Genomic DNA, 15,111 nt, shown 5'->3' with positions numbered 1-15,111 from the left:
CCAGCTACATGGGAGGCTGAAGCAGGAGAATCGATTGAACCCAGGAAGTAGAGGTTGCAGTGAGCCTAGATTGCACCTCTGCATTCCAGCCTGGGCAACAGAGCGAGACTGTCTCAAAAAAAAAAAAAAAAAAAGAAAAAGAAAAAATGAAAACTAGGCAAGGTGCAGTGGTTCCTGTCTGTAGTGCCAGCTATGGGAGACTGAGACAGGAGAATTGCTTGAGCCCAGGAGTTTGAGATTACAGTCAGCTGTGATCACACCACTGCACTCCAGCCTGAGTGACAGAGTGAGACCCTATCTCTACACACAAAAAAAGGCACTTTGGGAGGCTAAGGTGGATAGATCAGTTGAGCTCAGGAGTTTGAGACCAGCCTGGGCAATATAGCAAGGCCCTGTCTCTACAAATAATAAAAACTAAGCTGAGCATGGTGGCACATACCTGTGGTCCCAGCTACTTGGGAGACTGTGGTGGGAGGACTGCTTGAGCATGGGAGGCTGAGGCTGCAGTGAGCCGTGATGGTGCCACAGTACTTCAGCCTGGATAATAGCATGAGACCGTGGATGACAGCGTGAGAAAGAAAAAAGGCTAGGCATGGTGGCTCATGCCTGCAATCCTAACCCTTTGGGAAGCTGAGGCGGGAGGCTCACCTGAGCCTGAGGAGGTGGAGGCTGCAGTGAGCTGTGATTGCACTGCTGCGCTCCAGCCTGGGCGACAGAGGGAAATCCTGTCTTTTTTTTTTTTTCTTTTCTGAGACAGTCTTGCTCCGTCGCCCAAGCTGCAGTGCAGTGGCACAATCTCGGTTCACTGCAACCTCTGCCTCAGGGGTTCAAGTGATTCTCCTCCCTCAACCTCCTGAGTAGGTGGGTTTGCAGGTGCCCACCACCATGCCTGGCTAACTTTTGTATTTTTAATAAAGACGGGATTTCCCCATGTTGGGCAGGCTGGTCTTGAACTCCTGACTTCAAGTGATCTGCCTGCCTCAGCCTCCCAAAGGGCTGGGATTACAGGCGTGAGCCACTGTGCCTGGCCAGAAATTCTGTCTTTAAAAAAACAAAAGAAAGAAAATGAAAACTCTACATGGTAACACTGATAACCATAAAAATTAATCTGAAGAAAAACAAGAAATCTTGGCGTCTACTGGTGTTTTTGTGAAGGGAAGTTGAAGGTGCTGAAGCATCTAGACACGAAGAAAGAAGCAGGCACACCTTTTGAGTGTGGCTCGTCTCCTCTCAGTTTCCTTAATTAGAAAATAACATTTTGCAGATGACATGATTCTTTATCTAGAAAACCCCATCGTCTCAGCCCAAAAGCTTCTTAAGCTGATAACCAGCCTCAGCAAAGCTTCAGGATACAGATCAATGTGCAAAAATTGCAAACATTCCTATACACCAACAACAGGCAAGCAGAGAACCAAATATGAATGAATTCCTAGTCACAGTTGCCACAAAAATAATAAAATACCTAGGAATACAGCTAACAAGGGAAGTGAAAGACCTCTTCAAGTAGAGCTACAAACCGCTGCTCAAAGAAATCAGAGGTGACACAAACAAATGGAAAAACATTCCATGCTCATGGATAGCAAAAATCAATATCATGAAAATGGCTATACTGCCCAAAGCAATTTACACATTCAATGCTATTACCATTAATTACCATTGACATTCTTCACAGAATTAGAAAAAACTACTTTAAAATTCATATGGAACAAAAAAAGCATGAATAGCCAGGACAATCCTAAGCAAAAAGAATAAAGCTGCAGGCATCACACTATCCAACTTCAAGCTGTACTACAGGGTTACAGTAACAAAAAGAGAATGGTACTGGTGCAAAAACAGAAACATAGACTTATGGAACCTAATAGAGAACCCAGAAATAAGACCGCACACCTACAACCATCTGATCTTTGACAGATCTGACCAAAACCAGCAATGGGGAAAGGAGTCCCTATTTAGTAATAGGTGCTGGGAGAACTGGTTAGCCATATGCAAATACAGAAACTGGATCCCTTCCTTACGCCATATACAAAAACCAACGCAAGATGGATTAAAGACTTAAATTTAAAACCCAAAACTATACAAACCCTAGAAGAAAACCTAGGCAATACCATTCAAGACATAGGCGCAGGCAAAGATTTCATGACGAAGATGCCAGAAGCAATTGCAACAGAATAAAAAATTGACAAATTTAGTTTAATTTCTAATTAAACTAAAGCACTTCTGCATAGCAAAAGAAACTATCATCAGAGTAAACAGACAACCTACAGAATGGGAGAAAATTTTTGCACTCTATCCATCTGACAAAGATCTATCATTTAGCATTTACAACATTATGAGATAAAAACAACCCCATTAAGAAGTGGGCAAAGGACATGAACAGACACTTTTCAAAAGAAGACATACATACGGTGAACAAACATGAAAAAAAGCTCAATATCACTCATCATTAGAGAAATGCAAATCAAAGCCACAGTGAGGCTGGGTGTGGTGGCTCACCACTGTAATTTTAGCACTTTGGGAGGCCAAGGCGGGTGGATCACTTGAGGTCAGGAATTTTGAGACCAGCCTGGCCAACACGGTGGAATCCTGTCTCTACTGAAAATGCAAAAATCAGCCGGGTGTGGTGGCAGGTGCCTGTAATCCCAGCTACTTGAGAGGTTGAAGCAGGAGAATTGCTTGAGCCCAGGAGTTGGCGGTTGCAGTGAGCAGAGATCGTGCCTCTGCACTCCAGCCTGGGTGATAGAGCAAGACTTTGTCTCAAAAAATGTTTAAAAAAATGTGATTTAAATATAGTATTTTCAGTCAGAGACCTAGCCCATGTTCATCTAGTGTTGAATTAAGGAGGGTAGGAGACTAGGAGCTGGCTAGAAGTGTGGCTCCTGAGAAGCTGCGAATAATTTTCTCTCTCTTTTATTCCCTTTTTTTTTGTAGTTAGAAGGGGAAGATAAAATACTTTGATTCAAGAAGAATCTGCTCACTGTGAAGTGTATATCAAGCCACAATTTCCATCAAAAAGTGATTAAGCAGAGGATGGAGAAGAAGGTTGATTCCAGGTGAGTGATGGGACTTGAGAAAAAAATATAACGAATTATGGTTCATATAAAACTGTAAACATTTTGTGTATGAAAAAATTATAAATTATGAGTGAGGTAGTAACTATGGGTAAGTTTTTTTTATCATTGATATTTTAAGTTTTTCATCTGTAAGAGAATACACATTTTGTACATTATGTTACAATCAAAAAACATTCTGAGTGCATGGAAAGATCAATCAATAAAATTTGATTCTGAGCAAAAGTATTACTCTCCTGAGCTTTCAAGTTATATCATCAAGGTTGGCTGGCTCTTATGTCTTCTGCTTTTGATCATGGTAGCTTTCAGACTTTTACCTTCAGTTGGCTCTATCTCTCCACTGAAGCTCTCGGCACCTTATATTGTGGCAGACTCTGTATAACTGTCCCTTTCTGGGTTTTGGTAATTGTTCCCTCCCCTCATCTCTTTGGGCCTGGAGGTAGTACCACCTTAGCTTTTACTAGCTTCGGGTTCCTGCATTGTTCCTTGTGGTTCCTCTACACCCACAAGTTTATGAATATACCATCTTCAAATTATCCTATTTTTAGTATGTCATCTATTTTCTTGTGACTTTTCATAGGTTTTATCATTAATGTTACTGGATTTTGTCACATGGTTTTTGTACATTTATTGAGATAATCATGTGGTTTTTGTTCTTTTTTCTGTTAATAGGATGCATTACATAAATTGATTTTTGAATGTTAAACCAGCCTTGCATTCCTGGGATAAATCCCACTTGGTCATAGTGTTTATATGGCATATAGTTGTATTAGTCAGGGTCCTCTAGAGGGACAGAACGAGTAGGATATATGTATATGTGAAAGGGAGTTTATTAAGGAGAATTGACTCACACAATCACAAGGTGAAGTGCCGTGATGGGCAGTCTGCAAGTTGAGGAGCAAGGAAGCCAGTAGTGGCTCAGTCTGAGTCCCAAAACCTCAAAAGCAGGGAAGCCAACAGTGCAGCCTTCAATCTGTGGCCAAAGGCTTGTGAGCCCCTGGTAGACCACTGGGGTAAGTCCAAGAACCCAACAGCCAAAGAACTTGGAGTCTGATGTTTGAGGGCAGGAAACATCCAGCATGGGAGAAAGATGCAGGCCAGAAGACTTAGCAAGTCAGCGTATCCTACTTTCCGCCTGCTTTTCCTAGCGGTGCTGGCAGCCATTGGATGGTACCTACCCACATTGTGGGTGGGTCTTTCTCTCTAGTCCACTGACTCAAATGTTAATCTCTTTTGGCAGCACCCAGATACAGCCAGAAACAATACTCTGCATCCCTCAATTTAGTCAAGTTGACACTTATATTAACCATCAGAGTGGTTTTTATATGTTGTTGGATTTGGTTTGCTACTATTTTTTTGGGGATTTTTATGTCCATAGTCATGAGGTCTATTGGTCCTTTTTTTTCTTTGTGGTAATATCTTTGTCTTTGGTATGATGGTGATACTGGTCTCAATGAATTTGGAAGTGTTGCTCTTTTCTGGAAGAGTTTGTAGAGCATTATTATGATATATATTTATTTATTTTTGAGATGGAGTGTTGCTCTGTTGCCCAGGCTGGAGTGCAGTGGTACAGTCTTGGCTCACTGCAGTTCAAGCAATTCTCCGTCATGTTGGCCAAGCTGGTCTCGAACTCCTGACCTCAGGTTATTGGCCCACCTCTGCCTCCCAAAGTGCTGGGATTACAGGTGTTGAGCCATAGTGCTCAGCCTATTATTTCTTTTAAAATATTTGATAGAATTCATCCCTGAAACTGTCTGTGCTTTTTTTTTTTTTTTTTGTAGGAAAAAGTATTTATTTTAGAGACGGGATCTTGCTCTGTCGCATGGGCTGGAGTACAGTGGCTTGATCACAGCTCAGTGCAGTTTCTAACTCCTGGGCTCAAGCAATCTTGCTGCCTCAGCCTCCCAAAATGCTGGGATTACGAGTGTGAGCTACCAAGCCTGGCCTCTTTGTAGGAAAAATTTTAATTACTCATTTAATTTTTTTACTTGTTAGAGTTTTATTAGGTTTCTATTTATTCTTTTTGTTTGTTTTTTGAGATGACACTCTTGTCACCCAGGCTGGAGTACAGTGGTATGATCTCGGCTCACTGCAACCTCTGCCTCCCTGGTTCAAGCAATTCTCCTGCCTCAGCCTCCCAAGTAGCTGGGACTACAGGCATGCACCACCACGTCCAGCTAATATTTGTATTGTTAGTAGAGGTGGGGTTTCACCATGTTGGCCAGGCTCATCTTGAACTCCTGACCTCATGATCCGCCCACCTCGGCATCCCAAAGTGCTGGGGCTTAGTACCTTTTTATGTGTTTATTGGTTATCTAGATTTTCTCTTCTTGAAGTACGTATTCAAGTCTTATTTCTGTTTTTCTAATGAGTTGTATATTGAGTATTTGTACTAATATATAGGAGGTTTTCTGTTTTTGAATATGAATCGTTTGTGTGTTTTATGTGTGATAAGTATCTTCTCCCTCTGCTCACTTCATCATTTGATGAATTAAGATGTTTTAAATTTTAGGCCGGGTGCTGTGGCTTACACCTGGAATTCCAGCATTTTGAGAGGCCGAGGAGGGTGGATCACTTGAGGTCAGGAGTTAGAGACAAGACTGACCAACATGGCAAAACCCCGTCTCTACTAATAATACAAAAATTAGCGGGGTGTGGTGGTGTGTGCCCGTAGTCCCAGCTACTTGGGAGGCTGAGGCAGGAGAATTGCTTGAACCTGTGAGGTAGGGGTTAGAGTGAGCTGAGATGGCACCCCTGCACTCCAGCCTGGGCAACAGAGTTAAACTCTCTCCAAAACAGAAAGAAAAAAAAAAAAAAAAACAGGCACAGTGGCTCAACCCCTGTAGTCTTAGCACTTTGGGAGGCCGAGGCAGGCGGATCATTTGAGGTCAGGAGTTCAAGACCAGCCTGACCAACATGGCGAAACCCTATCTCTACTAAAAATTTAAAAATCAGACCGGGCACAGTGACTCATGCCTGTAATCCCAGCACTTTGGGAGGCCAAGGCAGGCGGATCACCTGAGGTCGGTAGTTTGAGACCAGCCTGACTAACATGGAGAGACCCCATCTCTAATAAAAATACAAAATTAGCTGGACGTGGTGGTGCGTGCCTGTAGTCCTAGCTACTCGGGAGGCTGAGGCGGGAGAATGGCTTGAACCTGGGGGGCGGAGGTTGTGGTGAGCTGAGATCGCTTCATTGCACTCCAGCCTGGGCAACAAGAGTGAAACTCCGTCTCAAAAAAATAAAAAAATAAAAAAAATCAGCCAGTTGTGGTGTCACATATAATCCCAGCTACTTGGGAGGCTGAAACGGGAGAATCACTTGAACCCGGGAGGCAGAGGTTGCAGTGAGCCGAGATGGTGCCACTGTACTCCAGCCTGGGTGACAGAGTAAGTATCTGTCTCAAAAAAAAGAAAAAAAATTTTAACTTAGTAAAATTTGTGTCTTTTCCTTTATAATTAATATGTGTTCTGTCAGGGTTAAGGTATCTATTTCTTCCTTGATGTCATGAAGATATTCTGGTTTTTGTTTTTTGTTTTTTTGAGACAGGGTCTCGCACTGTCACACAGGCTGGATTACAGTGGCACGATCAGAGTCACTGCGGCCTCAACCTCCCAGGCTTAAGCAGTCCTTCCATCTCAGCCTCCCAAATAGAGGCACTACAGGCGTGTGCCACCACACCCAGCGAATTTTTGTATTTTTTCTAGAGATGGGGTTTCATTGCTTTGCCCAAGCTGGTGTCAAACTCTCGGACTCAAGCAATTCGCCTGCCTCGGCCTCCCAAAGTGCTGGGATTACAGGTGCGGGCCACCATGCCTGGCCTAAGATATTCTGTATCATCTTTAAGAACTCATTATTTTGCTGTTTACATTTTATTATCCAGACCTCCTGAAATTGACTTTTGTTGATCATGTGAGTTAGAAATCCTATTTCATTTTTTTTCACATGGATATGTAATTAACCCAGCACAGTTTACTGAAAAAACAGCTCTATATTGCCATTTTTATCATTACTCAAGTGTCCATTAAGGCCAAGTCTGTTTCTTGCCTATGTACCTTGTTCCTTTGGTCAATTTGTTTCTGCTACAAAATTGTGATGTCTTGAATATGTAGCCTTGTAATAAGCCTGATATCCGAGTAAGACTTCTTATCTAACACTTTTAAGAATGTCTAAGCTATTCTTGGTCTTTTGTAATTCTGAGAAAGCTTCAGAATCTACTTGCGAAGTCCTCTTCCTCCCCAAAATAAACTCTATTGTTGTTGGTCTTTTTTTTTTTTTTTGACAGTCTTGCTCTGTCGCCCAGCAGGACTGGCACAATCTTGGCGCACTGCAACCTCCACCTCCCAGGTTCGGGCCATTCTCCTGCCTCAGCCCCCGGAGTAGCTGGGATTACAGGCACCCACCACCATGCCTGGCTGTTTTTTGTATTTTTAGTAGATATGGCATTTCACCATGTCGGTCAGGCTGGTCTCGAACACCTGTTCTCAGTCAGGGTGATCCACCCGCCTTGGCCTTCCAAAGTACTGGGATTACAGGTGTAAGCCACTGTGCCCAGCCCTCTCTTGGAGTTTTAACTGAGGTTATTTTGAATCTATAGATCAGAGTAGGAAAAATTGACATCTGTATTGTACTGAGTTCTCCATTTTGCCTATAAAATTATTAGATTTACTCCTATGTTTTGTATTTGTGATGCCATTTGAAAATAGTATATAAATATATGTAATTGTTTTTTCTTTATTGCTAGTTTATAGAAATATAGAGTTGACCCTCATTTATTTGGTTTTTCTCTCTTCCTGATCAGTTTCACTGGCGGTCAACTGTATTAGTCTTTTTAAGGAACCAGCTTTTCTCTTTGATCTTCTTTGTTTGTTTTCTCTTTGTGGCTGCTTTTCTTAGAAAACCCTGCTTACAAGGTTGACCCTTGGCTGGTGTCTGGAAACTTAAGATTTCAGAAGGGTTCCCACCATTCCCTAGCTGATGAATAGTTAACTGGACCTACACTGTTGTGTGTTCATGCAGTGTTGTTTATGCTGAGTACTAGCACTCCCTCTAGGAGGCTGGAATTTTGGTATGTGTTAGGCAGAGGGTGCCTGTCTGACCAGCCCTCAGTAAAAGCTTGGGTACTGAGTCTCTAATAAGCTTCCCTGATATGCAACACTTCTCACGTGTTATCACAATTCAGTGCCGGAGGAATTAAGAGTGTCCTTTGTGATTCCAGTGGGAGAGGATTCTTGGAAGCTTGCACTTGGTTTCTGCCAGACTTTGCCCGGTGCCCCTCTTCCCTTTGCTGATATGTTTTGTATCCTTTTGCACGAAGATCAAAGAAAAAATCATAATGGAAGTTAACAGATACATTGTAATGCTCATAAAAATACTGTGTATCAATATATGAAATACAACTACAGTCTTGGTTAGAGGAATGTATAATGGGTTTAATGCATTTAATGTATACCATTAAATGCATGTATAAAGAATTAAGACTGAAAACCAGTGAACTATGTATCTATCATTTTTTCCTTTTCTATTCTTTTTTTTTTTTTTTTTTTTTTGAGGCGGAGTCTCGCTCTGTCGCCCAGGCTGGAGTGCAGTGGCGCGATCTCGGCTCACTGCAAGCTCCGCCTCCCGGGTTCCCGCCATTCTCCTGCCTCAGCCTCCCGAGTAGCTGGGACTACAGGCGCCGCCACCACGCCCGGCTAATTTTTTTGTATTTTTAGTGGAGACGGGGTTTCATTGTGTTAGCCAGGATAGTCTCGATCTCCTGACCTCGTGATCCGCCCGTCTCGGCCTCCCAAAGTGCTGGGATTACAGGCTTGAGCCACCGCGCCCGGCCTTTTTTTTTTTTTTGAGACAGAGTCTTGCTCTGTCACTCAGGCTGGTGTGCAGTGGCATGATCACAGCTCACTGCAGCCTTGAATTCCTGGGTTCAACAAGTGATCTTCCCATGTCAGTCTCCCATGTAGCTGGGACTACAGGCGTGCATCACCACATCTGGCTAATTTTTTTTTTTTGAGCCGGAGTCTCCCTGTATCTCCCAGACTGGAGTGCAGTGGTGCCATCTCGACTCACTGCAAGCTCCGCCTCCCGGGTTCACGCCATTCTCCTGCCTCAGCCTCCTGAGTAGCTGGGACTACAGGTGCCCACCACCACGCCCGGCTAATTTTTTTGTATTTTTAATAGAGACGGGGTTTCACCTTGTTAGGATGGTCTTGATCTGCTGACCTTGTGATCTGCCCGCCTCGGCCTCCCAAAGTGCTGGGATTACAGGCGTGAGCCACCACACCCGGCCCTTTTTTTTTTTCTTTCTGAGACACAGTCTTGCTCTCCCGCCCAGGCTGGAGTGCAGTGGAGTGATCTCGGCTCACTGCAACATCTGCCTCCTGGGTTCAAGCAATTCTCTTGCCTCAGCCTCCCGAGTAGCTGGGATAACAGGCATGTGCCACCACGCTCAGCTAATTTTTTGTATTTTTAGTAGAGACAGGGTTTCACAATGTTGGCCAAGCTGGCCTCCAACTCCTGACTACAGGTGATCCACCCACCTTGGCTTTCCAGAGTGCTGGGATTACAGGTGTGAGCCACTGTGAGCAGTCTAATTTTTAAATTTTTTGTAGAGATGGGGTCTCTCTGTGTTGCCCAGCTGCTCTCAACTCCTAGCCTTAAGCAGTCCACCCACCTTAGCCTCCCATAGTGCTGGGATTATAGGCATGAGTCACTGCTTGCCAAAAATTTTTTTATTTTAAAATTTTAATTAATTTTGAGACTGAGTTATGACACTGGCTGTTTTTTGTATTTTTGGTAGAGATGGGGTTTCACCATGTTGCCCTGGGCGGTCTTGAACTCCACCTGCCTCAGCCTCCCAAAGTGCTGGGATTATAGGCATGAGCCGCCATGCCTGGCCAAAAATTATTTACTGATAAATATAACACAAATACAGAAAACAGCACCAAACAAGTGGGTGCCCTAGTGAATTATTATATGGCAGACACCTTTGTAACCACCACCTGTTTAAAAAAAAAAAAACAAAAAAAAACGTAAGACCTTGGCAGTCATTTCTGAACTTCCTTCCAAGCCCACTGACTGCCCCGCAGAGAGTAAACTACTAACTTGACTTGAATGGTAATTACTTTCTCACTTTTCTTCATGGTTTTATTACCATTTGTGTATCCTTAAAAACTATATAGTTTAGCTTTGCTTGTGGGTTTTTTGAGCAGGATTATAAGCTACTTTCTTTTTTTTTTTTTTTGAGATGGAGTCTGGCTCTGTCGCCCAGGCTGGAGTGCAGTGGCATGATCTCAGCTCACTGCAAGCTCCGCCTCCCGGGTTCATGCCATTCTCCTGCCTCAGCCTCCCGAGTAGCTTGGGACTACAGGTGCCCGCCACCATACCCGGCTAATTTTTTTGTATTTTTAGTAAAGACAGGGTTTCACCGTGTTAGCCAGGATGGTCTCGATCTCCTGACCTTGTGATCTGCCCGCCTCGGCCTCCCAAAGTGCTAGGATTACAGGCGTGAGCCACTGCGCCCGGCCTCTAAGCTACTTTCATTGTTTTCTTTACAGTTACCAACATTTTTTGGATTTCCTAAAGTGGTTCTATATTGCTTTTTTAAAATTCATTGAGATATAATTCACATATTATACAAGTCATTCAAGTGTGCAATTTGATGGCTTTTATAATATTCATAGAGGGTTTTTTTTTTTAGTTTGGGATATGACCTCTGTTGAACTCACCTACCAGAGTGGAAGTAATATGTGTGCAAAACCAAATGTTTGTTGATATAACTTCTGCATCATAATTAAAATACAGGCAGTATCTAAAAAATAGTCATCTCAATCAAAATCCACTACTTCCATCTGGGCATGGTGGCTTATGTAATCCCAGAACTTTGGGAGGTTGAGGTGGGAGGATTCCTTGAGTCCAGGAGCTCGAGACCAGCCTGGGCAACATAATAAGACCCCATCTCTATATAAAGTAAAAAAAAAAAAAAATAGCCAGGTGTGGTGGCGCATGCCTATAGTACCAGCTACTCAGGAGTCTGAGGTGGGAGGATCATGTGGATTGTTCTACTGCATTCCAGCCCGGGCAACAGAGCCAGACCCTGTCTTAAAAAAAAAAAAAAAAAAAAAGTAGAGTTCAAGACCAGCCTGGGCAACACAGTGAGACCTTATCTTTATTAAAAAATTTTTTAAAAAATTAACCAGGTGTCATGGGGCATGACTGTATTCCCCTGGAATCGCGAACAGTAGAGAGCTGTTAGATTAATTAGAGACCTGAGATAATAAGAAATCCGGGCATCCTTTACATAGTCTTCTGTTGTTCTTTCTTCCCAGAGACTTGCGAATGTGTGGAATGACACCATCACCAGCAATTGTAGCCTTGATAAGACAGTCCAATTCTTTTTCACTAATAGCAGGTTGCAAATGATGAGGGGTAATAGCTTTACCTTTAAATCTTTTGGTGCCTTTGATGCCACTTCAAGTATCTCTGCAGTAAGGTATCCAAGGATGGCTGCACTGTTCACAGTGGCAGTCACGCCCACACATCCATGACTGGTCGTCCTGCATTTCAGATGTCTGTCTATGAATACGGCCCACTGGGAACTGTAAGGAGGCTCTCCGTGAGCAGGAAACAGCCACCTTTGTCCTGGCCTTTCCAGTGTCCTTCTCAGCCTTACCGCCACCCTTGCAAATTCTGCCGAAGCTCAAACAAGGCAGAGAAAGGGCTAGTCAGACACACGGTGAGATCCTACCACCTACTGCTTCATGGCACGGTGCTTCTAACTGTCCAGAGAGTTTATGTTTTTTGTGTGTGGTAAAATATATATAACGTAAGACTTACTATTTTATTTTAATCTTTTTTTTTTTTTTTTTTTTTTTGAGACAGATTCTCACAGCCCAGGCTGAAGGGCTGTGGTTGTGATCTTGGCTCACTGTAACCTCCGCCTGCTAGGTTCAAGTGCTTCTTGTGCTTCAGCCTCCCGAGTAACTGGGACTGCAGGCATGTGCCACCATGCTCGGCTAATTTTTTGTATTTTTAGTAGAGGCAGGGTTTCACCATGTTGGCCAGGCTGGTCTTGAACTTCTGGCATCAAGTGATCTACCTGCCTTGGCCTCCCAAAGTGCTAGGATTACAAATGTCAGCCACCGCACCTAACCTTTTTTTTTTTTTTTTTTTTGAGACGAAGTCTCACTCTATCACCCAGGCTGGAGTGCAGTGGCACATTCTCTGCTCACTGCAACCTCCGCCTCAGGGGTTCAAGCGATTCTCCCACCTCAACCTCCCAGGTAGCTGGAATTACAGGCACGTGCCACTACGCCCGGCTAATTTTTGTATTTTTGGTAGAGACAGTGTTTCACCATGTTGGCCAGGCTGGTCTCGAACTACTGATCCACCTGCCTCAGCCTCCCAAAGTGCTAGGATTACATGCATGAGCCACCACACCTGGCCTATTTTAACGATTTTTAAGTGTACAATTTAGTGCCATTAAGTACACTAACAATGTGTAACCATCACCACTATCCATACCCAAAACTTTTCATCATCCCATGTGGAAATTCTGTATTCTTTAAATGGTGTCTCCTCATTCCTCCTACCCTAATCCTTTATAACCTTTATTGTACTTTGTTTCTAAGAATTTGCTTGTTCTAGGTACCTCATGTAAGTGGAGTCATACAATATTTTTCCATTTGCGTTTGGCTTATTTCACTTAGCATAGTGTTTTCAGGGTTTCTGTATCAGAATTTTATTCCTTTATTATTACTATTATTATTATTTTCTTTTGAGTGAGATGGAGTCTCGCTCTGTCACCAGGCTGGAGTGCAGTGGTGTGATGTCAGCTCACTGCAACCTCCGCCTCCCATGTTCAAGCAATTCTCCTGCCTCAGCCTCCCGAGTAGCTGGGACTACAGGCATGTGCCACCATGCCCAGCTAATTTTTGTATTTTTAGTAGAGACAGGGTTTCACCATGTTGGCCAGGATGGTCTTTATCTTTTGACCTTGTGATCTACCCACCTGGGCCTCCCAAAGTGCTGGGATTACAGGTGTGAGCCACTGCGCCTGGCCTTTTTTTTTTTTTTTTTTTTTTTTTGAGATGGGAGTTTTGCTCTTGTTGCCCAGGCTGGAGTGCTGTGGCACGATCTCGGATCACTGCATTCTCTGCCTCCCGGGTTCAAGTAATTCTCCTGCCTCAGCCTCCCAATTAGCTGGGATTACAGGCATAGGCCACCACACCCGGCTAATTTTTTGTATTTAGTAGAGACAGGGTTTCACCATGTTCCTCTCGAACTCCTGACCTGAGGTGATCCACCCACCTCGGCCTCCCAAAGTGCTGGGATTACAGGCGTGAGCCACCGTTCCCGACCAGGACTACTATTTTTTTTTTTTTTTTGAGACGGAGTCTCGCTCTGTCACCCAGGCTGGAGTGCAGTGGCCGGATCTCAGCTCACTGCAAGCTCCGCCTCCCGGGTTCACGCCATTCTCCTGCCTCAGCCTCCCGAGTAGCTGGGACTACAGGCGCCCGCCACCTCGCCCGGCTAAGTTTTTGTATTTTTAGTAGAGACGGGGTTTCACTGTGTTAGCCAGGATGGTCTCGATCTCCTGACCTCGTGATCCGCCCGTCTCGGCCTCCCAAAGTGCTGGGATTACAGGCTTGAGCCACCGCGCCCGGCCCAGGACTACTATTTTTGAAGACCAGACTGGCAGGGCTTTTGCTGCCCCTGCAGAGACAACTAGATTCAGATCAACAGCATTTAGTTTTCTAGAACACTGCACAGGCCATGTTTGATCAACCAGGGTGAGCTGACCAGTTACCATAGTTAAAGAAGGGAGGAGGTAGGAAGGCAGAGGCAGACCCACCATTCGCTGTGTGTAGAGAAGATAAGTGGAGTCAATTGCTTTTAATTCATGGATTTTTTTTTTTTTTGAGACAGAGTCTCACACTGTTGCCCAGGCTGGAGTGCAGTGGCGAGATTGCAACTCACTGCAACCTCTGCCTCCCGGGTTTAAGCAATTTTCCTGCCTCAGCCCCCTGAGTAGCTGGGATTACAAGCGCCCACCACCACGCCCAGCTAATTTTTTTGTATTTTTAGTAGAGATGGGGTTTCACTGTGTTGTCCAGGCTGATCTCAAACTCTGACCTCGTGATTCACCCGCCTTAGCCACCCAAAGTGCTGGGATTACAGGCATGAGCCACCGCACCCAGCCTAATTCATGGATTTCTACTTTATCTTTTTCCTCCTTGAAATCAATTGTTTGGGAATCAGTTGTTTTGTAGCACTTTCTGCAATTTGTATTTTACCAGTTGCATTCCTATGTGCATTTTTTAAAATTCTTTTTTAAAATTTATGAATGTTTAATATAATTGTACATATTTATCAGGTACGTAGTGATATATCAATACATATAATGTGTAGTGATCAGATCAGGGTAATTAGCATATCCATCACCTCAAACATTTATCATTTCTTTGTTTTGGGAACATTCAGTATCCTCCTAGCTACTTGAAACTATACATGATTGTTAACAATAGTCATCCTATGGGGGTATAGAATGCTAGAATTTATTTCTCCTATCTAGTTTTAATTTTGTGTCTTTTAACAAATCTCTCCCTGTCCCTCTTTTTCCTCTACCCTTCCTAGCCTCTTGTGTCCTCTGTTCTACTTTGGTTTCTGTAAGTTTTAGCTTTTGCACGAGTAAGAACATGAAGTGTTTAACTTTCTGTTCCTAGCTTATTTCACTTAATATCCTCCATTTCCATCCATGTTGCTGCAAATGACAATATTTTACTCTTTTTTATGACTGAATAGTATTCCATTTGTGTGTATATACCACATTTGCTTAATCCATTCATCTCTCGTTGGACACCTAGATTGGTTCCATATATTGGCTATTGTGAATAGTGCTGTAGTAACCATGAGGGTGCTGCTGTCTCTTTGATGCACTGATTTTCTTTCCTTTGGATAAATGCCCAGTAGTGGGTTTGCTGGGTCATGCAGTAGTCCTATTTGTAGTTTTTTGAGGAACCTCCATACTGTTCTCCATAGTGGCTA

At 43.5% G+C, this 15,111-nt stretch overlaps 1 protein-coding gene and 1 pseudogene across 21 annotated transcripts in view; one reads left to right on the top strand and one right to left on the bottom strand.

Moving 5' to 3' along the window:
- Positions 1-15,111, top strand: part of SFI1 (SFI1 centrin binding protein) — a 109,843-nt gene that overhangs the window by 3,924 nt on the left and 90,808 nt on the right. For 16 of the 21 annotated variants that reach the window (XR_012418818.1, XR_012418817.1, XR_010578377.2 and 13 more), the window contains exon 2: positions 2,929-3,050. Coding sequence is in view for 17 of the 21 variants with exons in the window: in XM_074003929.1 (XP_073860030.1) it covers positions 3,028-3,050 (23 nt within the window). In the remaining 4 variants the exon portion in view is untranslated. The remainder of the gene's footprint in view (positions 1-2,928; positions 3,051-15,111) is intronic. The other 5 variants (XM_065522239.2, XM_074003928.1, XM_074003927.1 and 2 more) reach the window with 1 other exon arrangement.
- On the bottom strand, positions 11,322-12,720 carry LOC123567245 (histone H2A.Z pseudogene; annotated as a pseudogene).

Source organism: Macaca fascicularis, chromosome 10, assembly GCF_037993035.2.
Source record: "Macaca fascicularis isolate 582-1 chromosome 10, T2T-MFA8v1.1".
Taxonomy (NCBI): domain Eukaryota; kingdom Metazoa; phylum Chordata; class Mammalia; order Primates; family Cercopithecidae; genus Macaca; species Macaca fascicularis.
Note: the sequence above shows the minus strand (reverse complement) of the source record. Positions and strands in the feature narration are given on the sequence as shown.